The sequence below is a fragment of the Takifugu flavidus genome, chromosome 14 (assembly GCF_003711565.1).
Source record: "Takifugu flavidus isolate HTHZ2018 chromosome 14, ASM371156v2, whole genome shotgun sequence".
Taxonomy (NCBI): Eukaryota; Metazoa; Chordata; class Actinopteri; order Tetraodontiformes; family Tetraodontidae; genus Takifugu; species Takifugu flavidus.
Genome location: NC_079533.1, coordinates 13,102,042 through 13,130,002, shown reverse-complemented (window position 1 = coordinate 13,130,002; position 27,961 = coordinate 13,102,042). Strand labels below are relative to the sequence as shown.

The 27,961-nt window shown below is 46.8% G+C and overlaps 1 protein-coding gene across 7 annotated transcripts; it reads right to left on the bottom strand.

The window, feature by feature from the left end:
• Nucleotides 1-179: 179 nt before the first annotated feature.
• Nucleotides 180-27,961, bottom strand: gria4b (glutamate receptor, ionotropic, AMPA 4b). 7 transcript variants are annotated; one of them, XM_057054830.1, is made up of 16 exons: nt 27,621-27,960; nt 25,000-25,158; nt 19,186-19,425; nt 16,492-16,676; nt 15,777-15,830; nt 15,422-15,580; nt 15,182-15,349; nt 14,923-15,027; nt 14,527-14,637; nt 12,526-12,732; nt 11,617-11,990; nt 7,187-7,385; nt 6,698-6,945; nt 5,084-5,198; nt 3,271-3,408; nt 180-1,491 (listed from the first exon to the last, which is right to left on the bottom strand). In XM_057054830.1, exons 1-16 carry the CDS (start codon nt 27,709-27,711, stop codon nt 1,327-1,329), a joined length of 2,718 nt encoding a protein of 905 aa, XP_056910810.1. In that variant the 5' UTR covers nt 27,712-27,960; the 3' UTR covers nt 180-1,326. The 7 variants fall into 7 exon arrangements, 5 of the variants coding, with proteins under 5 accessions (XP_056910810.1, XP_056910811.1, XP_056910807.1 ...); XM_057054831.1 differs by lacking the exon at nt 5,084-5,198 and adding an exon at nt 4,438-4,552; XM_057054827.1 differs by having other exon boundaries at nt 14,527-15,027; nt 27,621-27,961.

The window sequence follows — 27,961 nt, the reverse complement described above, 5'->3', positions numbered from 1 at the left end:
CCATTCCTGCCAGGGTGTCCTGTAGGTGGGGGGGGCGTGTTGTTCAACATGGATGGCAGCTTAGCCATCATCCTCCCGTTTCCCACCGAGTCCAGGGGTCACGACTGCGTTCTAACGTAACTGGGCATGAGCTATTGTTCATCTTTAATGTGAGGATTTCAATAAGAACCAAACACGGGTTTTAAAAATGAGTTTTTACTGAAAAAAAGTCAAAGACCAACAACTGACCCAGAGCCAGGTCTCATTTGTATATGAACAAACCAACAGGACCTGAAATATTTGCTTGTTTCTTGGCTGTGAAGAGAACCGGATCCAGGGGAACGTTGAAGGGTTTAATGTGGTGTCGTGTTGCAAAGATTGTCCAGAAGAGACGAGAGTGGGCTCAGGTCTTAATTCACACACATTTTAATAACACACATGATGATAAATGGCTTTTAACTTTCTAATCATTAAATTGGACTCGACAAGTTCTCATAAAGGTTCTATCAGACAGAACTGGGCTGCAATTGTTCCAACCAGGATGTTCACAGCTTCATTTCAGGAAAATAAGGTTCCTTTCTGAATAAAGACCCTGATTTATCCAAGTTTCACCTGGTGAGACTGTCAGCACAGTGAGGGGCGTGACCTACGGAAAGGGGAGGAGCTAATGAACATTCACCTTGAATATATGAATGAAGATTCAGGTATCAGAATAATTGTGCGACTGATACCTTCACTTTTACTCTGAATATATTACATCTGTTTTCAAGTGGTTTCGACCTTTTGTCGTTATTGCGACTTTAAATCTTTAATTAAAAAAAACAAAAGATGAAATATCTTCTTTGTACACATGTTTAAAAAGCAAGCATGTCTTCTCTGTACAACTACATGAATTTTACTTGAATATACTCGAGTATTTTCACAGTATTCCTACGTTTGCTTGTATTTAACATTTCCCCCGCCCACCAGCTCCGCCTCTGTCAGATCACACCAATACAACCAAATAAAAGCACAATTTTCATGTCGACAGTTTTCTGGTCTCCATCGGATCTTCTTTTTTTTTTCTTTTCTTCTCGATATTCTTCCATCGCTGGAAAGGTTAAAATCACCCTGCGGACTGCCTTTGATCCAGGCATCTGTGGAACCGTCCAGTTTGGAAATATGTTGTTCCCTCAGATTTCTGAGAGATTATTGAGCCATGATTAGTCAGAGACCCTTCTGTCCTGTCAGTCCAGTCTGGCCCAGTTGAGGTGATCCGATTGAATCTGGTTTCTGGCTTTGTTGCTGCGTCATTCCAGTTTTGCCCCCTTGGTTTCTGGAAAAAGGCACTTGAGAAAGTTTTGGTTTTCAGGGGAGCTCAGAGGAGACCAGAGCTAGGCCAGAACTCTGGTGGAGGGGTGGCCCAGTGTGGACAGCCTTGGGACAGTCGGGTGTTAGAACCCGCCCGTTTTCACCAACGCTGCCTGTGATGGACAGACGGGCTTTGTTCCTCATGGCTTCGGTGAAGGTGAGCTGAGAAGAAAACAGAACAAAGCTTTGATCGTGTTGAACATCTGGAGTTTCAGCAGATCGGAGTTTTAGCCTTTAGCACAGCTCGATTACAGCTGAGTTTACGCTGGTAACAAAGGTCACCTGACCCGGACACCATCAAATACAGCTGCTCTGCAATCGACCAGATGTGACTGAGGAGATTTTTAAAGATGTAGCGAACATATTTCAACCAATGGCTCAATCAAAGACATTAGTCCTGAGTCCATAACTCTGGTCCCCCAAAACCTGATCCCATAACCCTGTTTCTGACCCCTGAAGGAGGGAAAACTGATCACGTTCAGCAGGTTTATCATCAGCCTCGGTTACGTCTTTGCTGCAGCTTTTTCTGTCAGACATGAAAACACACACAGGTCACGTGAACTAAAACTCCGATGTGCTTCAACGTGTTCTGAACACGTGTGCGGGTCCAGACAGTATGTCCATTAATACAGCGAGCGATGATTCCAGGCAGGACAGGGAAGCTGAACCAGCAACAGTCAGGATGGACACACAGACGCACCACATGGACACGGTCACCTGCCCAGGTGACGCTCACCTCTTCATCTACTCCGTTGTCAAATTTATTATTTGACTGTGAAACCTTAGTCAGCATTTTCCATAGCTCTGAATGAGTACATCATTGATTATTGATAGCTATTAGTTATTGGAGCAGACCTGGAGGTCACCAACCCTGAGACGTTTGCATTCAGCCTGATGACGTCACAGGTGCTATGCTGGTTCCATACTCCTCATGTTATATATGGACCCATTTTATTAGCGTATATGCAGATGACATCCAGCTGTTTTCATCCATGAAACCAGATGAAACTAACCAGTGAGCCAGGGCAAACCCTAACCCCTGACCCCAAACCCCAGTCAGCTAGCTAAACCTGAGGACATTAAACTCCCTACTTCATGGTACTACATCGCTTCTCTATGAGACTAATGGTTCTCAGAGGTTCACTGAGTAGAACGGGAGGCAGAACCTTCAGCTATCACAAGCTCCGACGGTGGAACCAGCTCCCATCCTCTATTTTTTCCTCTCTCGCTCTCTCCTCTCTTTCTTCTCGCTTCTCCCTCCTCTCTCTATCTCCAGAATGCTGTGATTGCCCAGCCTCAGAATGGGGGTGTGTTGGGGGAGTTTAGAGGGCAGATCCGGACATTAGATGGACAGAAATACGGGAAACTGATGAAATGTGGTCACAGGTGTGTGAACGACGCCGGTCCTCATTAAACAGGTAAAACAGCTCCGTGGAACCTGGTGTTTCATGAACTTGACAGACGTGAGATGATCAAATGGAGTGTTTTCAGAGATTTGGGGGGTTTTATTGGCAGAAGGGGGAACTTGTGATAAATGAGGACCGACGTCTGCAGCCACACTAGCCATGAGGCAGCGGAGCCGCCGTCGTGGCGACTCCCCGCCACACTGAGAGAAAGCTCGACCAGGACGTCACATGACCACAGAGCGAGCAGATTGGACATGAGTGCAAAGCATTCAGTGGGCACAGTGGGCCGCCACATGGATTCCACTTACAGGGTCTGTGCAGGGGGGTAAGTGGGGAGGGGTGGGTGCGGGGAAAAAGTCGTGGACCTGCTACCGAAAAGCCCAACTACATCTTATCAGCTTCCCCGTTGCTGCCTCGCTCAGTGAAACTCTGGCTACATTTGGCTAAGTGGTTGGGCTGCGGACTCGGACTAGGATGGGGGTTGTTGTTCTGGCAGTGGTGGGAGGGGGTGGTAATGTTGTGGCTGGACCTCCACCTTCATTTTCTTGGCCTCGTTGCGTGACTTGTAGCAGAATTCAATGAGGGCCACCAGCATAGCCAGACCCAGGCCCCCAACCAGGATGTAGAAGACCCCCGCCACGTTGCTGAGGCTAAGGGCCTGTGATGACTTGTCCTGCAAACAAGATGGACAAAAAGACATATGTTAGGAGATGTGCGCAATTTAGCTAAAAAACCACATAGACACGAAACAGACATGCAACATTCTTGCAAATGTGTTAGCAACGGTGAGCTAACCGACATCTTTCAGGCTCGGCTAAACCAAATTACGAGAAGCCAAATTTATGTGGAACCACTGCTGACAGGGTCAGAAACTCCTATAACAGTACGGTGGCTGAGAGAGTTCAAAACACAGCATAAAATGGAGAAGCAACTTAAAAAAAAAAGTGAAAGAGACTAAATGTAAAAAATGACAACATGCAGGCCATCATAACCTGAGCGCTAAGGACATTAGCATGCAACACAGTACATTCACAATCACCACCAATGTAATGACATTAATAACCAACAACAGTGTGGATTTAAAATGAGATTAATGAATTTCCCTACATTTGCAAAAAAAAAGGGTGACTGGGAACACAATTCTGACCTTTAACTGGGTTTTTTTGACCACTGGCAGCCACCGTACCTTCAACGAACCAGCCTTTCATGCTGCGGCGACAGATTAGTGCTACCTTGTGTTACAGTTAATTAAATTTTTTGGTTAAACTTGTCTTTATGTTCTCTGAGCCGCGCAATTCCGCACCTACACCCTTGTTTCTATGGAAACGTTGGGCTGCTGCCGGTTTATCTGTTCGTGCTTATCGGGGGTGCTGTGAGGACGGCATACAGATGGCGACGATGCGCTCTCACATTCAAGAAACTTTGTCGGTCAAACAATGTAAATTACAAAGTGTCCATGTGATCATTTCACTGCCGATCGATGGAGGATCAATACCTGCCCCCCCCCCCATATTAATATAACAACTGTTCCTCCACATCATAGAAAATTTTAGCGATGTTTATAGTTCCATTTACTTAATAATGATTGAAACTCATTTTTATTTCATTTTTAATCATAAAGAACTTGACTTGAAATGTGTGTGTATGTGTGTGTTCCTGCCAGTATGTACACAGTGTGGGGGTGGTATGGGGGGATCAGTACCTTACTTCCCGAGTCCTTGGGTCCACACTCCCCTTTATCGTACCACCATTTGTTTTTCAGTTTGTCTAAGAATCCTGCTTCACTCAGTTTCAATACGGCAAGGTTTACAGGCGTTCTTCAAATCATGGGGGGTTAGGTTGGTGGGGGGGGAATAACATAAATAACATCATAGAACATGTTATCTTATGTTATTACATCATAAGAAGCCTAACAAGAGCAGCAGTGACAAAGCCGGCCCCACTTACGTCACATGTCTCTTTGCTCGTTGCTCGGTTGTTTTGCTGTTTACGTACTGATAGGGAGAAGGGGGCGGAGCCAGCAGACATATACATGGGGCCGCGGCTGCGTCACAACTTTAGAACGGGTTCATTCTGCCAGGACCTTTTATGCAACAAAAACAGAGGCAAGTCCTGCCAATCTAAGACGATTGACTCAAAAGTGTGACTATTGCTATCTATGCTATTGTTGCTAATAGCAACCTTGGATAGATATCACGACATAGAGAAAACTAGTCTAACTACCACAGTGCGGGTACGCCACCTACTCGCTAGCTTCACGGTGATCGACCTGGCAGATGCCCCCGTTCCCAATAAAACACAGTTTACCAGCATCAGGGTGACCCGGCCAAAGCAACATAGCGGCTAACCTTCTCGCCACCGCCTCCGCTGCCACATTCTCCTTTGTCGTACCACCACTTGTTTTTCAATTTGTCCAACAGGCCTTGCTCATTGAGCTTTAACACAGCCAGGTTTACTGCACTTCTTGAAAATGATAAGACAGATTTGGTGAGAGGAAGTCAGTATTCTGTCCAAATTTAGGAGGGAAGAGGGGGGATGGGAGCAGCAGTAGGAGAAAGACAAGGGTGGAAAAGTGCATTAACGTTTCACATGAAAGAAGCAGATCACAACGCTGAGCACAAATCTTCTCCATGACTGTCACCAAAATAACCCATAATTTCTGCGTTGAACACGTCGGCTGGTAGTTTATGATACTAAATTTACTGATTGCAAAGAAAAAAGGTGGATTTTGACCACTGTTGGTGGAGCACCACCAAAGTTTTGTAGCAGTTTCAACACAGACAAGTACGAACTGCTGAGGATCCTGCAGGAAAGACCAAATTCAGAGGAAGATTGGATCGGAACTTGGAATAAACCCGACTCCTGCATGAAGAGGCGCTTCCAGGAGTGTTGGAAACACACAGAAAACACATGGTGGATATTTCTGTGAGTGTTCCATGAGTCTCCTGATGAATATATAGACGTAGCTCTGGAAAAAGAAGGTGATGGACTGTTGTTCCTGCTGACATCAGGTTATCGTCCATGATGCTGCTGTTAAATACTCTAGAACTAGAAATATTCACTACTAACATGTCAGATGTCAGTGAAAAAGATTCAATTCTGTCATGAAAGCAGGAGAAAACACTCAAATATTTTTAGCTTCAATATTCACTCAATAATATTCTCAATATTTATGTTGTTCTTTTACACACGTGACATTCATGGTTGCCTGGGTCATGTGACCATGTTGTGAAGATTTGTCTCAGCGTGAATTCTAAATTCATTTGCATCATCGATAAATTGTGACAGTATCACAAAGCAGACAAACAGTTGTGACTTCACCATCATTCCAGGAGCCACGAGAACCACCGGCTCGCCGTCACACCCGGACCAGCTGACAGGTGACGGTAGTACCAGAAAGACAGGAAGAGGTCGAGGAGGCGGGACTACCGTCGCCTGTCAGTCAAGAGACGGACGAGCAAAAACAAAACTGGTTTTACCTGTAAACCCTGAACTACACGTTTTATTCTGATGAAAAGTAACTGAGAACTGTAACTAAGTACATTTAGTTACTTTAATTTAGTGTGGTGTAAAGCACCCGTTGTAGCCCCCCAGACAGTTCTGAAGTAAATATATATATAGGAGGCTAAGTGCTCACGTGGCTCCTGAAGCACCATATCGTTCTCTTACCAGAACGAGAAAGAGCGGAAAAAGCAAAGCAGAGTGAAACTATGGCAACTGGTCAGAGAAATCACTTCCATTTAAGTTTACTGGAGCGCGGAGCATGCCATTCCAGCCCCTTCATCATAAACAAGCAACGTTTACCTGAGCAGCAGCGCTGTGGAACAAAGAAGTTATCACCCCATCTAGCAACAGCCCCGCCCGCCCACTCCGTGCACATGACAAGACAGAAAGGCGGCACACCAGGGAAGGTGGAATACCATAACAACACGTAAAACATATTGTTACACTATTCCACCCACCTTAACTGTGAACCCTTGGGTGTAGCTACGCCGTAGCCTTTAGAGTCCAGGTTCCCGCCCACTTTCATGGTGTCACATGGCTTCCGCTGCTCCGTGTACTCGTTCATGGTGGACTCCAACAGGAAGGCGTATTTCCCTTTGGACTTACGGACTCGCGCCACACCTTCAGCGGTGGTCTTGGTGAAGACTGTGGGCTCGGCAGACTTCATGTAGCCCCACATCTTCTCGTAGACGGCGATCTTAGACCGCTGTGGCAACAAGAGGTTTGGTAAAAGTTGGCAGAATATCCACATACACGGGAAGCTGGCAAAACCGGGAAGGAGCCTCGGCCGATTCTCTTATCATTTTACCCTGGCTGGGTGCACGGTTTTCTATCAATGCTGACATTGGTCACTTACTACTGATGCAACAAAATCCATCGTGACTACTTTTCTTTACCACAGCTGGTAAAGAAAGAAATTCTGACCCACCCTCTGGACACAGACTCACCCTGAAGAACTCTTTGGTGGAGCCAGAGTCCAAAGTTCCGTAGGCGATATCAGTCTGCTTGGCCAGATCTTCGGCGCTTTCGATGGGTGAAACCATCCTCTCCACGGTGAGGAAAGCTGCCAAGTTGGCCGTGTAGGATGAGATGATGATGAGGGTGAAGAACCACCAGACTCCTCCCACAATTCGACCAGACAGAGATCTTTGAGTGGCAGGTTTAGAAGAAGAAAAACCAAATAAAGGAAGGATTTGACAGATGTGGGAGGTAAAATGAGGAGGAGGAAGAAGAAGAGGGGAAGAGTCAGTACAGAAATAAATGTTAATTTCTACCACCAGGTGGCGCTGTGACACCTGTCCCCACACCCCTAGTTGTGATGACCAGAGGTTGCCATGGTAGCCAGTGACACTCACTTCTTCAACAGATTGTCGAGCAGAAGCTAACTGTCACCCTAACCGGTTCCCCCATCGGCATCCATTTCCAACACACACACACACACACACGCACGCGCACGCACGCACGCACCCGCACACACATACACACAAAACACATCCTTTCTATTCCAGCTGTACATCAAAGTCCCCTCCCAGACCAAAGTAATTCCTGGAGGTTTAGTGGAGCTTCCAGGTACTTCTGACCTCCAACAATTTATTTGTGCCGCTTTTTTATTTATGGCACTTTTCCAGTAGTGAATACTCTTCACCAAGCGGAACAGTTTGTACCAACAGTACAAAACAAACATTTATTAGAGACACTTCGATGTCCATCACAGTTTGGGTTTTACAAGCTAATAGTGTCGGGAGAGTTTTGCAAACCCCGCCCACTTCCCAGCGGTCCACATTACAATCAAGAGATGTCGGAACCCAGTCCTCGATGGCAATCCATCTGGGTTTTCTGGCCACTGAGGCAGAAAATGGCTTTCATCATGTGGGAAGGTGAAGGAGGTGTCTGTAACAGTCCCCACGTGTCTGAAGACCTCTGCCATCATCCTAAATTATTATGGCTCCATGACACTACCCCCATCACCATGATCATTGAACTGCTCCACGGAAGAGGTCAACAACTGGTGCTCTACACAGCCCTGACACACCTGCAGCGGCCCAATAATGCATGTGATGCACTTTGTGGACTTTAGCTCCACATGGGACACCATCATCCCCCACACTGTTTAACAAAGTGGACTCTGGCTCTGGGTACTCGCTGAACTCCTCACGGAGACCCCAACAAGAGAGACTCAGACCCCACACCTACTTTGTCCAACCCTGAACACTGGAACAATGGGCCTCCAACTCCATCTTCAAACATGAAGACAACAAGTGGACAAGTGGAAAAACAGACACAAACATCTGAGTGTTCCTCAAAACCTCCAAGGCCAAGAAATAACTGATGAGTTAAGAAGAGTCCGCCAAGATGCTGTGGAGAGTCTCAACTTCCTCGTAGTCAGATGCTCTAGACTGCCAACACCTCAGATCTGCTTAGCAAAGCACATCCTTCTTCTCTGGAAGCTGAGAAAGGTCCATCTCAACTTCCACAGAAGCGTCCTGAGGAACAGCATCACTGCTGCTGAGAGGAGGTCCCTCAGTGGTGAAGGCCCTCACCTGGTCCCCAAGAGTGTGAGAAGGAAAGCCCGAGTCCCTCGGGAGACAGGGAAGATACATGGTGGGGAAGGAGTCACAGAGTGTTCTATAGTGACAGTAAAGCTAATTGCAATTTCCTGTTCATGATGCTAGCCAGCTCCACGTAAAAATTCACGTCCACCGACATCAAGCTTGTTAGCTAATCGGCCCTGGAGGTCATGGTTTACCTGACCAACGACACAAAGAAATTATTTTTTACACATTAGGTTTCCTCTGAATATGATCATTTAAGCAGCTGGTGCAATACTTCATTTCCCATCAGGCAACACTGGCAGGTGACAGGATAAAGAGAGGAACGTGCCTGAAATAGCAGACACACCGTCCGCCATGTTGATGAGGACTGAAGCAGATTCCTGAGATTTTCCTCTTGAGAGCCATATCACTGAATTAATTATTATGGGCTGCGTGAGGGAATAACCCTTCACCCATAAACAGCTTCTATTTTTTTAGTTTTTACAATCAATAATCTAATAAATAATTCAACTAATCAATAATCCAACTAATAACAGTTAGAATTACACATCTAAATATGAACTCTTACTGAAAATGATAGTCAAGTATTGTCGTCTCTGATGGTTGCTGATACCTGCGATCAATAATACCAGAACTATTTTGGTTCGTGTCACTGTGCAAATATTGCTTTGACACTGATCCGATTAAAATGACGGATCAATCGAATGAATGAACGTTGGTTATCTTGATTTGTGTCCGAATTCATCGTGGACCTATGAACGATGTTCCAATCTTCTTTGTTGTTTGCGATCAATGACTTGAGCGGAAACGTGACCTTTGTAATCATTTAGGGCCACCTGAGCGCATTGGAACCCTGACCAGGGACATTTTGAAGGATATTTGGACCGAACTACGTCAGCGTCTCTGGTCGCGTTAACTCAGATGGGCCTGCGAGATTAGCGGTGACAGGTGAGATGTAGCGGGGACCACAGTCAGAGACACGGAGGACTGAAATGTAGCGGCGTTAAATCGGTGCTAACACACATGTAGCAGTCAGGGGTGATGGGAGGGGCTTACACATGTGGACAAAGTGAATGCGTGTCTTAAATGAGCGGTCCTACTGACACAACGACTCTATTGGTTGCTTACGTGAGGTTATCATTTTGAAGGCCTTCAAAAGAACCTCAGGATCCTCCATATTTGTCCTCTGGTGGGGGTCAGCTGAAACATACAGGACGGTTTGGTTTCCATCTGCCAAAATCTCACCAAGTCCATCACAGCATCATCATCATCATCATCAACAACAACATCATCATCATCACCACATGCTCTGAAGAACACGAACGACTTATTGTAACTACAGGCACATTTGAGCAGCATCTCTATTTTACCGACAAGAAGTAGAAGTGTGACAAAGCCATTCGAGAAGCAAAGAAAAGCTGGACAGGAAATGAGAAACCATTAGAGGCTGTGAGCATTTCCAGGTTTCGCCACAACAGAAGACGTCGGGTCTGATGACACACAGAGACACCGACCCGGAACGGCTGCAGACAACATCCACTTTCTCTTTCCTTCCACCAAAGATCAGCCGGTCTGTAGATCCACCCAGTTTGAGTCAAATCTTTTTGGATGAAGGGAAGAGAACTGACAACATAAATGCATCGTAAAAACACCCAGACAAACACCAAAACGACTGATGAACTGAAGGAGGGGCCAGATGGGATGAACACCCGGTTACCATTTGTCCCTCTATACTGCCCCTTGGTGTATAATATCTGTCACTACAACAAAGGCCGCTTAAAAACCTCGACTGAAGGTAAAAGTCCGACCTCACATATCAAAAACACGAGTTAACCGGATGCTGCTGCGGTCACGTTTCATTCAAGCGTCCCACAATCACAGAATTAAAAATCTGTCGCCACACTTCAGGGAACCCTGGTACAAGAACTGTTCAGGGAACAGATCCTTTCAGACCAAGACGCTTCTTTTCATTCTCCTAGGTGTAGATATCTCCAGTCAGAAGCAGACCACACTTCCTGCACCATCTTTTATGGACACCCTGACTCTGTTTACATTTCAGAGAAGGTGGCTGCACGTGTGAAGACGGACAAAACTGCACAAAACTAAGCGGCTGCTCCGCAGCTGCAGAGTTGCCAGGAAAAAAATTGAAAGTTGCAACGGTGGCGGCCCAAAACGAAGAACGTCCAGACCAACCACGCCGACGCATCTTCACTCTGCTCATGCGTGTACGTCTGCCCTGCAGAAGGTGCACACGTGTCGTCACGGTCCTGTCTGAGGAGTGTGGATCAGTAAAGAGCCCTCTGGTGTTGCGTTCACATGCAGTACAGGTGAGGGGTAAGAGACGTCAAGTGCCCTTTTTTTGTTTTTTTAAAACGTGAACACAACGAACCACAGGTGCTCATGCCCTCACCTGCCCCTCCCCCATGAAAAGTCCAGCCTCCACTCCTGGACAACGTTGACAGAAATGCTGATGATCTGATTGGTCCATGAAAAGACGGCAGGAAGATAAAACACATGGACGTATAACATGTGTGTATACACACACACGCACACACATTCTCTCTTTCTCTCTCTCTCTCTCTCTCTCTCTCTCTCACACACACACACACACATTCAGACTCTCACACAGATGCAGTGATTGAACATGTCAGCAGGTTCTAGCACTCGCTGGTTTGGCCTCACTTATCTTATATCTATAGTCTAACGAAATGGAAGCAGCCAAACTTGAAATATTCATGCTCATGGATGAAAAGATGCTCTTTTCATTCAGATTAATTATCGTGACAGCTGATGACATCACTGAGGAATAATCAGGTGACTCTTACCGCGGAGAAATATCGCAGCCCTGCTGCATGAAGGCACCCAGGGAGAACCAGAGCGAGTTGAAGATGCCGAACTCGTTAGGGGGCTGGTCGCTGGGCGGACCGTCGGTGCCCTCTTCAGGCTCCTCGGTGTGCCACTCGTACGGGCTGAAGCGGCTGACCAGGAAGAGCACCACGCTCACGCCAATGTAGGCGAACACGATGCACATCCAGATCTCATAGGCCAATGGGTCCAGGAAGGAGAACACACCAGGTTTGGACTTCTGGGGTTTCTTGATCATGATGGAAATGCCCAGTGACATGAAGGGCTTGGAGAAGTCAATGACCTCCTCCCGGACTAACGTGATGGTCAAAGGGGCCACAGCGATTTCCGCTTTCTGCGGAGGGAAAAGAAGGATCCATCAGCTGACCTCAGCAGCATCGCTGAGACACATCACACGTCAGGAAATAGACAAAGCAGAAAAAATGTGATGGTCAATGTATAATTTAGAGTTCGCATGGGGACGTAAAAGCCAGTCGAGAGCTGAAGGTCTGCCGCAATCAGCTGGAGGACAAAAATGCTGACAGCTCAGAATAGAACGTTAGGCCGCTCCTGAGGTCAGAGTGTCCTCAAACCAGATTACTGTGGATGACCTCCTCCATCCGCCAGGGAGCAGCTCAATATCAGCCAGAAGTTTGACAGAGGTCAATTCAACCTTCTTTCGTGGTTCCCAAAATAAGGGCTTACACACTTGCGCAATCTGGGCGTCACCATGACGACAAAAAAACAGATCTAACATGGACACAGGTGGCCTATCTGACCCAGGAGCAGTGCCGGAACATCATATTCTGGACCAGGGGTGTAAAGTAAAAGAACAGAGAATCAAGTGAGTAAAGACAAAGAGTTTAGTCGTTCCTGATATCAGTTCTTACCCCGTACACCAGCTCCCCAACCATCCCATTCCAGATCTTGGTGTCTGGGTCCCTGGCGCCATACTTCCCATCCGGAACGATGGATATTTTGTACTTGATGCCAATGTGTTTGGCGATTTCCGCAGCGAGGTCCACGCAGTAGCCCTCGTACTGGTCGTTGCCCTCATACATCTCCCAGTTTTTCTTCAGCATCACGTAAGGACCCTCCTAAAAACGGGATCAGAACAGTTCAACACAGGGTTTGGGCCACCGGGGGCGGTAACAGTTGGATGAGTGGACCGCATGCACGTGAAGGCCTTAAAAATCAAACCAATACGCAAGACAAATTTTAAAATCAGTTGGTTTAGAAGACAAAAACAAGGCTTTGGACAAAGAAAATGAAACAAGAGATATTTGGTTCATAACCTTTAATCAATTTCTTTGTCTACTTCAGACACATTGGAGCAATAAATGACCCGATGAAATGTCCACTGCCTGTACAACTCTCTGATTTGACTGTTACCAGGGTAACCACGGCTGATGCTAAAAAAAAACAAGACTTGCAGATCATAAAGTATCAAACTTGTGATCACAGTTACTTTAAGTGTTTGTTTTCAGATTCTTTTAAAATTCTCTCTCTTTTTAAAAAATCATTGATACAATAGAAACAGGGTTGAGCAGCTTCTGCTCTGGGTTGTTTTTTTTGTGTCCCCCGTCCCCTCGACTGCTGACCACGATCATCAGAACGTTTTTAGAGCCTCCAATCAGCACTTTTGATTCTGCCCCGCGCAGAAGCTGAAGGACAACAAGGTTCTTGTTTGTCTTTTACCAGCCTCGACACTCACATGCTCATGTTATGATGTAATGACAAACTTCATTAGCTTGATGCTAATCGAACATCAGCACCATTTAAAAGCAGCCCAAAGACCACCATCACAACGGCGTGGGAACAGAAAAGCATAATGGGATGATCGAACTGGTGCTTCTGAGCTTCTTTCAGGGTCCAAAGGTTGAGGATACACTCAAGCTGTGATTGGCCACACAAACAGAGCGGATGCAGACGTATGAGTCCAACACACACAGACAGCTGAAGAGCTTTCAGACGGTTCTTTTGCTCTGAAGAGATTCCATTTCCTGTCTCTGTTAAAACAGACGTCGTCTCTGTGCCTCAGGTTTCCGGACTTGGTTTTGGTTTCCTTGCATCCACCATTCTTCCATTTAAAGGCTTTCATTTCATCCCACCTGCATCCGACTGGAGGCTCAGTTTCTTAAAACAGGGTTGGTCATCGGGGGCTGAAAAGAGGGAGGATTTGTTCTGAGCTCTGATCCTTCATTCCCACCTCTTCCTCCTCAGCTGCTACAAACATCTGGCTGCTGCTCCACCATCACATGCCATGCAAAGACCAATAACACTGATCATGTGAAATGCTGTGATTTGGGTTTGTTGTGAGTCTTTGCGATAGAAACAAGAATCTTCAGTAATAAAAAAAACCCATTAAAAAACAGCCTCTTTGCTGATGATACTCTGCTGTTCTGGAAAGAGATGGTGTGTTCTTGAACTTGGATGGAAGTGTGCTGAATTTGAGCACTGAAGACATGGGTGTTAGCACGCGCGTGAGGAAATGAGAACATTGTTCTGCTGCTGTTTAACTCTATAATCAAAAAATACACCTTGACTCAGGTCCAAGCTTGTTCTGCAGCTTGAGGAGCTGGACTCATTAGCTCTACTAACCTAAAAATGCAGCAGCTTCTGGAACTGTTCAAATATGTCAATTTTAACATACGAATGCTAATTTTCTGTCGCGGTTATCTTAGCAGTAAGCGATGTTGCTAACTGCTAAGCAGAAATTCAATGAGTGTCCTGTTGGAAATTGTCAAACTTGGGCAAACATGAATATATATCCGTACACAGGAAACGTGAAAGACTTAATCTGGCACCTGGAGTAAACGGACTAGAACCCTGGCATGTAACACACTAACTCTACATGTGCGAGCATGCATGCGTGAACACTGGCCTCTTACCATGATGGTGGTAACCACAACAGTGCGATTTTCCAAGCCGGTGGTGTCGTTGGGAAGCAGCGGCGAGTCCTGGATTAGCACTAGCTTGTCTGCGTCATTCCAGTAGCCGATCTGTGGAGAAAATATCGGCAGCTGTGTCCATAAATCGCACACTAAACCTGTTCTGTCCTTATAGTCGAGGCTCTTTTCCGTCTTCTCCATGAACCCGTAGAAGCAAAGCAACGTCTGCTGACCCGTGGCGGGCTTCACTAACCTGGGTGAGGGTGGACAGCTCTGCAGGCTGACCTTTGACCTCTCAAACATGTTATCACCATACATGAGTTCTGACTGAAAAGGTGAAAGTGTGCTTCCTGGACATACAGGACCGTTTGACAGCAGAGTGACGTGATGTTTTACCCGTCTGGGTCCGTTGTTCTTCAGCTCAAATACGTCCATGGTGTAGTTGACCCTGCGGCCATAATGGTCAAACTGGACGTTACCTGTTAATCCCTGCAGCCGAACCTGCGAAACAAAGATGCACCAATGAACTCTGGAATTCAGGACGATCCTGTCTTCTTGTGGAGGTCAAGGTGGACAGATGTCCTTTCTCTTTGTTCTGTTCTCTGAATTATTGAAAGTCTATTTTTGCAACCTCACAACCCTTTTCCTTTCACACCTGTTTGAGGGTGCGCTCCATATCGATGCCCTGGTTCCACGGGGCTGCGGGGTTGGCGAGGCAGTCTCCAGCGTTTCCTCGTCTGGAGATGTCCACTTTCTGACGCCGCAGGTTCCTGAAGGCCTCGGCCATCACCATCACGCCATCGTACGTCAGCGCTGATGTGTACTACAAAGAAAAAGACACAATCAGAGGAGTGGGGGGGAAGAGAGAGGTCGCCGTTAGCGGCTAGCTGCTAACCTTGGGCGGGGTGTCGGAGCCAGGGTACTCCCTCTGGTCCAGTTTATTCCAGCGTTGCATCAACTTGATGACCATGGGGTTGCTGAAGTCCACCAGCTGGAACCCGGTGACGTTGGCACCACCGTGCATGAAGCGCTCGAGGTTGATGTCCTTAAAGCCCTGACATGGAGGTGAAGTCAGAAATCGTATATCCTATTTCTGATGCGCGGGTTATTGATCATCTTAATAACGATCAGCCAATCAATTAAAAAGGATTGATCATATTTCTAAAATCGCTACAACTGAAAAGGCCTTGACACAATAATTGGAAGAACAAATATTAAGTAATTTATTGATTATTAGCAAGTTTACTCACCAGGTTGGCCATGATGTAATGGTAACCTTTGACATGTTTCCCAACGCTGACGATCTGCAATTAGGCGGAGCAACAATCGACATTAGAACACACACACGCTGTTCAGTGAATTGGGCCTGGATGAAACCATGAACTTTGGGACAGTAATGGATTATGCTATTTGGCGACATCAGCCATTCCATGACATCATCAGGTATTAGGTGTAAATATGAACAGCTGGCACATCTGTGATATTTGTGTTTGGCCAAATTAAAATCAACTGGCTGTCCCAGGAGCTGTGAGCCTGGAACAGGAAGTAGTTCTGCCTCACACATCTGTGGACAGAGAACATCTGCGACAGATGTCAGAGTGGAAACCTGATAAATAATTCAATAATTCCACCGATGCTGGCGGCCTCCAGGCGACCAGCGGGGGATGAAGAGGAGGAGCACCGGCGCATCCCACCGGCTCGTCTGCACATTCAACAACTTTCCTTATGAGCAAAAATATGCTTGGGAAAAAAAGACCTTGTTTGCAGAAATCTAGTTTCTGCTCTGTGAAAAAATCATTAAAATTCAACACTAGAAATAAGAAAAATTATCATTACGGGCAGTTTAAGTGAATTTCAACCTAGCAACTAGCGAGCACGCTAACTCCCTCAGAATGATGGCTGTGCTCGTAGCTGTGAATGAAATATAGCAGCACGGCTAAAGATCTGCCGGACGTCCGGGTCAACCTGTTCCAACATGTTCTGCAGTCGCTCCGCCTCCAGGTCGATGACAAACTTCTTCTCCTGCCTCCGGTCCAGATCGTCCAGCAGCCGCCGGTAGCTGGCGTCATTGAAGCTCTCCACACAGATGGCGCTGACCTGCCAGTTGTTTTGTCCCGCCCGCTCCATGATGGCCTGCAGGATGGCGTAGCCTGCAGGTGAAACACGGGGACGGTTAAAATGTGGTCCGACATTTTAAACCTAAACCTCAGCAATGACCTGGCGTGAACATGAACCCTGAAATTAAACTGTTGCAGTCAAAGGGGGTAAGAGGAACCACTTCCTGTTTGAAGTCGGCGTGCTTCATTTTGAAACTGGCAGCCATTGAAGCTAAACAGACTCGGTCCCATCAGGACGAGCAGGAGCCATTTAGCCCATTTAAGGCTTTTATCTCTTCCAGCCAGGTCCTGGATTAGGTCCACTCCAGGGTCTGAGGGTGGGATTTGGGGACTGGGGGGGGTGAAGAGAGAAGAAAGCTCACTGTGACGGCAGCTGCTCCCTGGTAGAGACAGATGCCCCCTTTAAACGGCCCTTCTGGCGGACATCACAACCTGGCAACTTCTCCCTCTGCTCCCAATTAGCGAATTACCCAGAGATCTGGCAGCCCTCCATCCCTCCCTCCCTCCTTCCCTCCATCCATCATTCCTTCCATCCCTCCATCCTTCCCTCCCTCCATCCCTCCCTCCATCCTTCCCTCCATCCATCATTCCTTCCATCCCTCCTTCCATCCCTCCTTTCCTCCAGAGCCCCGCTCTGTGTCACATGCACCAAAGATACATCAGCAGGACACCACCATCAGCGTGCTCAATTTCAGGTCTGATAAAATATCCGTCCGTCCATCCATCCACCCATCGATTCATCCATCCATTCATCCATCCATCCATTCATCCATCCATCCATCCATCCATCCATCCATCCATCCATCCATCCATCCATCCATCCATCCATCCATCCATCATCCATCCATCCATCCATCCATCCATCCTCCATCCATCCATCCATCCATCCATCCATCCATCATCCATCCATCCATCCATCCACCCATCGATTCATCCATCCATTCATCCATCCATCCATTCATCCATCCATCCATCCATCCATCCATCATCCATCCATCCATCCATCCATCCATCCATCCATCCATCCATCCATCCATTCATCCATCCATTCATCCATCCATCCATCCATCCATCCATTGCATCCAATGTGAACCAGGTGGATTTTGCAGTCTTTGATCATGGTGCAGGGCTTTTCCATTTCTCTCTCTCTCTCTCTCTCTCTCTCTCTCTCTCTCTCTCTCTCTCTCTCTCTCTCTCTCACCCTCTTAACTCACTAAGTGCCCCCAGTTTCTCTCAAGCGTTTATTGCATAACTTTCTTCCTTTAATCTTGATGTGCACACAGCCATCGAGACCAGCTCAGTATCTTTACCAGTTCCTGCACAAATATTCTGGGCTCCAGAGCCTTCGTGGCCCCGTTGAGACTCATAAACACCAAACCGTCTTCAGTGCCATGGAGGAATTAGGATTTGGGAGTCTTAAGGAGACAATGCAGGAAGAGGTTTTATCCATTATCCACAGCTCCATAATTTACGATGATTTTCCCTCTGATCTTAAACATTCCACTCTACCTTCTTTTAAGGAACCTCTATCTGTATCTATCTGTTTGAAGTAATTTTAGACCCCAAACTGCCATTTTAGGTTAAAAAAGGTCCCGGGTCATTTATTTTATGACCAATAACTTGTTACTTGATAACTTTCAGTCTGGTTTTTAGTCACATGAAGACCTATTTCTAATTCTGTCTCCATGCCACCTCTTAGGCAAGTCACCCATAAGCATGACTTTTATGCAGATGACCGTGTAAGACCTGTTTAAATCTGGATCCACTGACTTTTCTCACATTTTGTCCTGTTCAGCAGAAATCAAAAACTGGATGTCTCTTAAGCTTCTACTCTCTCTAACAAGTCTAAATCTGACGTGATCGTCAATAACCCAACGAATAGAGCACCAGCAGCATCAGCTCCTCTGGTGTAGGTCCCCTTTGTGACATCGTCTACAGTGGGGGCCAAAATCTGGGTGTTATCTTTGATAAAGTCTTGTTTCTGTCACCTGAAAAAACTCTCCAAGGTTAATTCAGTCCTCTGTCCTGCTGACTTAGGAAAGGTTATTCCTGCTTTCATCACTTCCTATTGCAATGCTTTTTATTCTGGCATTGGTAACCGCAGCGTTGTACAGTTTTGAATGGTCAGGCCTCGACTTCTGTGATCTGCTCACTCTCCATGGATCCGCGCTCTGCATGAGATGCTCCTGCAGGGCCCGCCTTAGCTGTCCCAGTACTTGCCTGGTCACCAAAGGAGACGGGACATTTGCTACTCGGGCTCCTCAGCTGTGGAACACACAGCCTCAGGCAGGCTGCCTCACTGTCCTCTTTCAGATCTCCTCTTAAATTGTCTCTTAGTATCCCTGTATTTTATTGATTTTTTCATTTTTTAACACTTCACTTGGTTTTAGAAAGTGCCATATAAATGCTCTTTATTATTACATCATCCACGTTAGACGTAGCTTTAGCCGTAGCTTCGGCCGACAGGTGGATCCCACACCTGTTCTTACATGCTGCGCTGGCACATGTTGCAGATGTCACACATGCAGGGCACTCCGCTCACCTCGGTCGGTGTCGTACAGGAAGACGAACTTGTTCCAGTCGTAGTGGTCGAGCAGCGACAGCAGGGCTCCCCGAATCGAAGGTCGCAGCTGCAGCGTGAACTGGCTCTCCCCCTCGGTGGGGAAGCTGGGCGTGATGAGGGAGATGTGCAGAGCGCTGCAGAAGGACGTCAACGTGTGGACCGAGCGTTTGTCGTACAGGCCAAAGATGGCGAACACGCCGCGGGAGTACTGGGAACAAACTGGGGACAGGAAACGAGGAAAGAAACAGATGAATAAATCTGAACCATTTTATGGATGAGTCACAGTATTCAAGCATTTGTTTGTCTTATTTTTTGCTGAACGTTTGATCAGTTTTAAAGTTGAATCTGGGCAGATTTTCCACTTTGTGGCTGCCAAAGTCGCAATTTCCTTTAAACGGTTTAAGACTGTGATGGTCAATGTGCCGTCACAGGAGCCTGAAAAAGTGAGGATTTAATAGAACATCAGTGCCCTCACGGGACAATCGCTTCAAATCAAACATGAATTTGTATGTTTCTACTAAATAAACACATTTTAATCCAACTTTGAGAAAACATTTCCTCAGACCTCCTCCCTACAGATTCACATCAGACTGAAGCGGGTTTTTGAACATGGACAAACGACCAGAGTCAAAGAGAACGCAAGCAGCAGGACGCTCAGAGCGACCTGGTGCTGATGTGACAGCGGGCGCACTGACAGGCGGTGACACAACGACCTCCTGGACTGGTCCATTTAGTCCCACACCAGCAGTGACCCTGAAACTGCATCCGCTGAACTCACACTCCACTGCATATACAGGTCAGAGCAAACACACACACGCGCACACACACACACACATACAGTGATCAATGGGTCAGACTGGGGGTGTGCGTGTGACAGTGAGAGAGAGACACTAACAGCAGCTGTGCTGTTGTTTCACATCACAACATCAGCAGCGAAAAGAAAATACATCTGGGACCTTCAGGCTACGCTAGGCTACGCAAGGCTAAGCTAGCCTCCACAGTCTTTTCCCGCTTCGTCATCAGTTCAGTTGGATCGGGTCCAGTAACACACTTCTTGTCGACCCGGGTGGGTGAGGGGGTGGTTTGACCTGACCTCTACTCTGTCGATGCACAGATCAATGGATGCTGCACAGGCCAAACCTCCATTATTAACCGCCTCTTTCCAAGCACAAACAGCGAGCGTGCACACGTCAGACGTTACAGCGTCCAAACAAGTCAGCGATGATTTAAAAAATGAAAGATGATTATTGATCCATAACTCTATCTGGATTTCCTCCTGTGGTTTTGTGCTTCTCTTTCTCTCTCTATAGATGCACCCTGACCTATAACCCCAGTGACCTGCTCACTTTTAGATCTACATCTTCAGGATAACAACAATATATCGAATATATTTGCGTGTATGATGCGTGTGTCTGTTCCTCTCTCTCCTTCTTCTCCTCCTTTAACCACTTGTCCATCAGCAGGAGGGTCACCTCCATGTGAGCTTGGTTCTGCTCAGGGTTTCTTTCTGTTAAAGGCAGTTGTTTCTGCTCAGGTTCTGACACTGGGATTCTCCACAGACTCTAGTCAGGATTGTTACAGCCACTGTGCAAATACAGTCTTTGATTGATTCCTGGAGGGATAAATGCCCCCCCCCTCCCCCCACACCCCCCAAGCTAGTCTGCTCAGGTTTTACCCTTCAAAGTATCTACAGTCAGACACATTTTAGGAACTTTAAAAACAGTTTTGCTCTGAGACTTCAAAATCCTTGTAGCGAAATAAAAGAAATATGTCTGAGTATAACTTTCTACCTTGGCGTTCTTGTCAGGGACCCGGTGAATCTGGACCCAAACTTGTTACCAGTTAAGTTGGTTTAAAACTGCAACTGAGTCAAGTCCAGAAGGTCAAGGTCAAGTCAAAAAACCAAAACAAGCCCAAACCAGCAATCCAAACACAAAGATATACAAAAGAAGGGGACCCTTGCTCACAAGACAGAGGACCAGGACCATGCAGACAGTTTTCTCTTCAATTGTGTCCTATCCATTATCCTTTTCCTCCTGACTACGGCCCGGCAATGAGATGATCTGGGAACTCATTAGGATGTAACCCCCCCCACCACCCACCGCAAGGGAAAAGTGGCTGGAGGCCGGGTGGATGGATGGATTATGACATGTGCTGCCGCCTTCTTGGCCAGGCCATAGACAAAGGTAAAATAAAGGTTTTCTTTTTGGGGGAGGGGGGTCTCTGTTAGAACTTTAGCTGGTTATGATTCACTGGAGAGTCAGACAGCACAACCTGGGCCTGGAGGCAGAGCTGCATCACATGACTTCAACCTGCTCCGCTTCGTCAGGTGGCTGCAGGTCTGCTGCTCGGAGCTGCACCATGAGGCTGCTGGGGCCCATCATGGAGCTGCGTCAGTGGCCCCCAGAGTGGACATATTATCACTAAAATGATCTGTTTTAGGTCACAGACAGTGAGGCATCATGGGAAAGATGAAACACACTGGGCACACTGTGCTTCAGTGATTTTTCAGACAGCACACACACACACACACACACACACACACACACACACACACACACACACACACGCACACAAGGGCTTTTCTTGCTCTGAGGACGGCAGTTGCTGTCAGATGTGTTCATCCTCAGAAATACATAAGTCACACCGGGGGAACACTGTGTGTGTGTGTGTGTGTGTGGGGGTGGGTGTATGCGCACGAGAGAAAGAGAGAGAGAGAAGGACCAGAATAACACGCAGTATTTTACTTCCCTGTCACCTCCTCCAATTGTGGCTCCCTTCCCCCCTCTGCTGTGTGATTACATCACACTCTTAATTTCCATTCATGGCAGATTCCCTTGAATCCTCTCATGAGACGATCCTCGGGATTCTACCACGGATGATGGTGATGATGATGATGATGATGATGTGCATGATGATGGTTTACACTTTAAAAATCTCCTCTTCGTCAGTTACCAGTATGTATGTTCAGATGTGAGAATAAAACAGGAATATTCTTCTCACATCCGGTCCAGTTTGTGATGGGTGAGGGCAAAGGTCATCGGGCCAAAGAGCGCTAGGTCATGATTCACCCTCTCCCAAAGGGAGTTTGATCCTTTGACCTCTGACTAATGAGGGCATTTGCTAATTAATAGAGTCTTCGGTGGGTTTCTCCTCCTGTAATGACCACCAGGGTGCCGTATTGTCACGCCTTCCAAATCAACTCGCCAGTGTCATAGCCGTGCTGAGTCATCATGGCTCATGAATAGAGGTTAAAGGCTGTGTCATGTTTAATGTGAGGTGATCGTTTCGCACCAACCATGTTTTCCGAGACACGCTGCTCACGCTCTGTTCGTGATCCATGTAAAGCCATGTGACCCATTTCATCTTCACATGCTTTCAAACAAAACAAAAGAAAGGACATTAAATCCAAAAAACCCCGTCATCGTTCTTGTTCTTGAAACAGTGGCGCCGCCCAGCTCATCTGATCCAGCAACAGGATGGAGGAGCAGCCCGCTCAGGTGGCTGTCCCAGTGATAAAGAAGTTCGATTCTAGACCCCTCCATTCTCTAGAGAGACGTGCAGAAATGTCTAATTTCATACAATCTTTAAGGTTAAACCACGTCCTAACTGAGTTTCATCATTTCCTGTGGTAAACTGTTTAACTGTGGCCTTTAAACCAGCCTGGCAGCTGTTCTAACTCTCAAAGTTTCCAAGACAAAGGAGAAATTTCCGCTGAATTGTTTTATTACCAGGAGGTCGTTTCTTGCTGTTGTGGCCGGGAGCCCTTCCTTTCTTCTAATTAGGACATTCAAAAATGAGCATAATGAAGTGAAACTCTAAAATGCAGGAATGCGATAGCAGGGCGGGCCGATGACGGTGGACGTCCTTGAGCGACTAACGAGTGTGGGTGATGTGAGAGAACACTGTTCCTGTTAGAACCCATCACACCACTCGTTCCCTCCATCTCACACCTCAAACAGTTAAAAAGTTCCCGTCAATCTGAAGTTTTTTCCCCTTTCGTCGGCATTAATGTTGCATTCGCAGCATTGCATCTCTTTAACGCAGCTTTTCACTGCTAAAAAAGTGGCATTGTTGCAGGTTTTACTCCCTACAAATGATCCAAAGGGTTCTGGGGGATTCTACCACATCAATGACACATTATGTGAACTGTAACCTTTGGCTGATTTACCTTTGGAGATAGCCTGCTGATAAGATTAGCCTTGCCCACCCGCTGACCACATTAGCCTTGCCCACCCGCTGACCACCCCAGTCTAGCTCCGCCACTGAACCGTTTGCTTTTAGCTCAGCACCATCAGCATTAATAATGTATGTATTTTATATGACAGCTGTGTCTGTTCTTCTCCTCTTTCTGTCCTTCACCTGCATCCATCTGTCTATTTGCCTGGTCCTAATCAGGGTTTCTTCCTTTGAAGGCATGTTTTGTTTCTGCTGTAGCTTGTTTTGTGGTCAGACTCGGGGTTTCTGTACCCATCTGTGGGTTTAGACAGACACACTGTCTGTTCGTTCCACTGTCAAGCACAGAGAAACTGGAACTATTTTCTGTCCCAGTTTGGAACCGTTTATGTAAGCGTGATCTTGTCGCTAAGTCGACTTCTTATTACGCCTCGGTGGCATCAAGACGCGAAGCATTAAAGATGTCGTCGCCAACTGGTGAAATCGAGATAACAGGTCCTGATGGAAGCTTAGAAACTGCGAAACATCAGCATAGAACCATCACACCCACACACACACACACACACACACACATAACCGCAGAGGCGTCAGCAACATTAGTGTGATCACTAACTTTGTGGTTCTTCCCGTTTCATTTAACATTGATCCTCTTCGCAAAACGCGCCGCCACCGTCCGCTGCCATCGTTTCAGCGGCGGGAAGAGACGGCTGCCGCCAGTGGAGCAGAGGTGAAAATAAATCATAGGGGTCGATGGCAGATTCCTGCTGGCCCTGAGCTCTCACAAACATTGATTGGCTCATGTAATTCTGCTCTGATTTGACTCAGCCGATCAATGTGCTGCAGACGTGCTTCCTGTGCAGATTCTAAAGAAAAGTTCCCAGAGTTCCTTCTGTTTGTGTCGAGGCAGGACGGCGAAGGAGATGCTCCGAATACCGAAGCCCAACATGCAATGCATGCATGAACACACCCGTATGAGTGCACGCACATCAGTGCGCGTCTGATTACGTGCAAGAACGCGCACATCTATGAGCGCACATACAAAAGAACGCGCACGTATTCGTTGTCAAGGTCATCCGCCGAGAAAAAAAGGAAAAACACGGAGAAAACATCAGCACAAAAGGCTGTATAGCTGGGGATTAAACCCACAACCTTCTTGCTGTGAGGCAATAAAACTAGCCAGTAATGTGACCTTTCCGAGGAAAAGGTGAACCAGCACACACACACACACACACACACACACACACACACACACACACACACACACACACACACACACAGAGTTTAACCCTAGTCCTTACATTTTATATTTCTATTTCTGCACCAAACATAATGGTGCTGTCTTGCAGCTCAGCTTTTACAGTGACAATAAAGCATCTTCGATCCCTTACTCACACTTTACTAGCTAAAGCGCCGTTGCTTCTGTGTCACAGCCTCTCTTCGCAGAACATCCACAGATCTTTCAGTGAAATTCTCAGCATGGTTGTTCCCAATATGACTTTAACATTAAGCATAACTGAACATCTCAATGTTAAATTTTGAGGGCAACAACGATCAGTTTTTTTAAGGAAAGCAGTGACTATTGTGAGGACGAAGAAGCCAGACAGCGGACAGACTTACAGGCGTTGGTGACAGCGAAGCTGTTGGCTGTCTCGATGTTGTCCACGTGAGGCACCAGGTTGAACGGGGCTTCAGAGGCGTTTGGGCTGGTGTTGTGCAGGAAGATGGCGAGACGGAAAGCAGTGTACTCCTGATCTGTGTTTCTGATGAACAAACCACCTGAAGACAGCGAGAAAAACGCACCTTTGCATCAGAACAGGTCAGACATCAGCAAGAACACCATGAATGTCTAAAAAACATCAACTGCAGCATGAACCAACAACTAAATCGGCAGCAACATGAACAACACCAAAATAATAAGCAGTAAAGACATGAAGAACTAAAAGGAAAATCAGCAGCTACAACATAAACCAACGACTAAATCAACTCAATCAACTCAAACAACATGAACAACAAATAAATAAACAGCAGAAACATGAACGACAAATAAAAAATGAGTAGCAACCACAAAGCAACCCAACTATTAAACAATCAGCAGCGACAAGACGAACAACTGAAATATCAGCAGTAGAAACAACGTGAACAACAACAGCAGGATCTGACATTTAAAAAAATCAACAGGAAAAGGCAACAGGAACACCAACAAAAACATTATTGGCAGCAACAACACCTGGAACAGCAGCAACTGCCACCCTTGTGTCATGTTGTATTTAATGAGCATGTAGCGGGTTTATGCACCCAAAACAAACTGTCAATGTAAAAATGACAATTTGGAAAGTTAAGTGGCTATTTTAAAGGTCTTTGAAGGCACTAAAGTAAGAGAGAAAGTGAGTTTTGAGCGAGAGGCTCCAACATGGCGTCCGATTACGTCAGAGGGAGTGATCCGCCGGCGCTGCAGAGATCAGTGTGCAGAGCAGCTAGATCTCAGAGTCGGTGTGTCTTTCAGTGCGTTTGGGCTGTATTCGTGCATCCGACACAAGAAAAATTGCACAAACTGCAGCCTTTCGGGACGTGGAGTCCACAGATTTAACAGGAATAATCGCTGCTGTCTTCTCCGACTGGGCGGCTTTGAAGGAACTTCACTTCAGCTGCAGATGAGAAAAAAATGCTGGTGTGTGTGTTGCTGGTTTAAGAGCAGAGGTTCATGGTTCCAGAGAGACGATGGGGTTCAGAATGGGAAGCAGGTGTAACTCTCACCTCAGCTTCATCAGGAGTGCCGTCGGCAGCTCGGCTTGACGTAAACACAAACTGTTCTCTAACATTTGCTGACAGTCAACATGATGATTTCACCACGAGCTGCAGGCTGTCGTAGAGCAGCTATAACACATTGTGTGGAGGGGGATTCACCAGTATGAGACCAGTTTGGTGGATTCGATCAGCATCAATACTCCTGCCTGGATTAGAGGACCAATACTAGTGTTTACTGCCTCATAAATGAGAAGAATCTGTAGGAGGTTGGGCTGTGACATAGGCTATCTTTAGCTAATGTATATAACAGCGGTGCTGCTCCCCACCAGTGGTCCTGACCCCACTGCCCAGTCCCTGTCCTCTGGACATTATTCCCCCTGTTCTCTCTCTGGGCTCACAGCAGCCTTCCAGATGTTGGGCTGTGTAATTTTAACATTTCCTATGTGTTGGAACCGGCACCTACATCACTACCAGCTTCAGCAGTTTTTCTGAAGTGCAAGTAAAATCTTTTCCTTTTTCTTTTTTCCCCAGCGCCTTTTATGTGAACTCCTTTTTGATGTGGATTTCCTCCTCAAACATCGAAAGAACCAGCTGGTCCAAGTGTCTCCAGTGAGATGAGAGAGGAAGATGTTATGATTAGTACAAGCAAATGAAATCTGATGCAACAGCAAAGTCACACACTGAGCTGAGAGGCTGAAACAGGATCCCCAGGAGACAACAAAGTTTGTTGGGATGTATTGAAACAACAGACGCTTCACTCAAATGTGAAGAAACATGTGAATCGATCAGATGTCAGATGTTAGTTGATGGATCGCAGGGATCATGGCGGATTTTACTACCATCAGGCTGGATGCGAGGAAATTCCCCTGTACTCAGATGCACTATTGGAGTGATGAGACAGCGTCCCCCAGTGTCATCAATAGTCCCTGACCTTTGACTTCCCAGGAGGGGGGCCAGGCAGAAATGATGGACTTTTGTGTTTTGGACTGGTTCAGATTGGTGTCTGTGGGAATTCTGTGACAAATGATGGAGCCTGCATGTGTATGGGGATCAGAAAGTGGAGGTCAGGATTTGTCCTCTATTATTTCCTTTTTAAGAAAAAATAAAATAAAATCAGCACGTCTGCCAGTCAACACCTACGGCCACAAAACGCTGAAGTTGTCCCATTTTAACGCTGCCGCGCGAGCGTGGCAGCATCAGGACGAGGCTCTGCAAGAACGTTATCAGCATCACTGCACAGCCAGTCTGCATAGGGAATACGCGCGAGCGCGTGTGTGTGTGTGCGCGCACACACACAGCTGTGATGTGCTGCAGTGGTGGGGCGCTGGGATAGCCTGCAGATGCACGGCGCATTTTCTGCGTGCGTTTTTGTGCGTGCGCGCGTGTATTAACGAGAGTGACAAACGTCATCCATCCATCTGTTCATCCCTTCATTCACTCATTCATCCAGCCATCCATTCATTCACTCACTCACTGTGTGACCAAGCACTCACCGATTTGGACGCTGCTGGGGAACGCTCCCATCGCCAGTCCCCAGAAGCTGGAGAACATGAGCAGAAACCAGTCTTGGGAAGAAATCCTCATTTTGTTCCGGTTATAAACTGATGAGAGACATCGAGCAGCTTCAATTAACACCTCCGGCCCAAAAGCAACATCACGTGGGGGGAAGAAAAATCAAAGCGACGATTAAAAAAAAAAGAAAAGTGACGCGTCCGTTAATCCTCCATGTTCGGTTCGGACGGCTTTTGCTCTCCCGCAGTGCCGCTCGCTTGGACCGTTAAACTGCGTCCGTCCGGTGCCGGAGATTTTGCGCACAACACCATCAAGAAGGGGG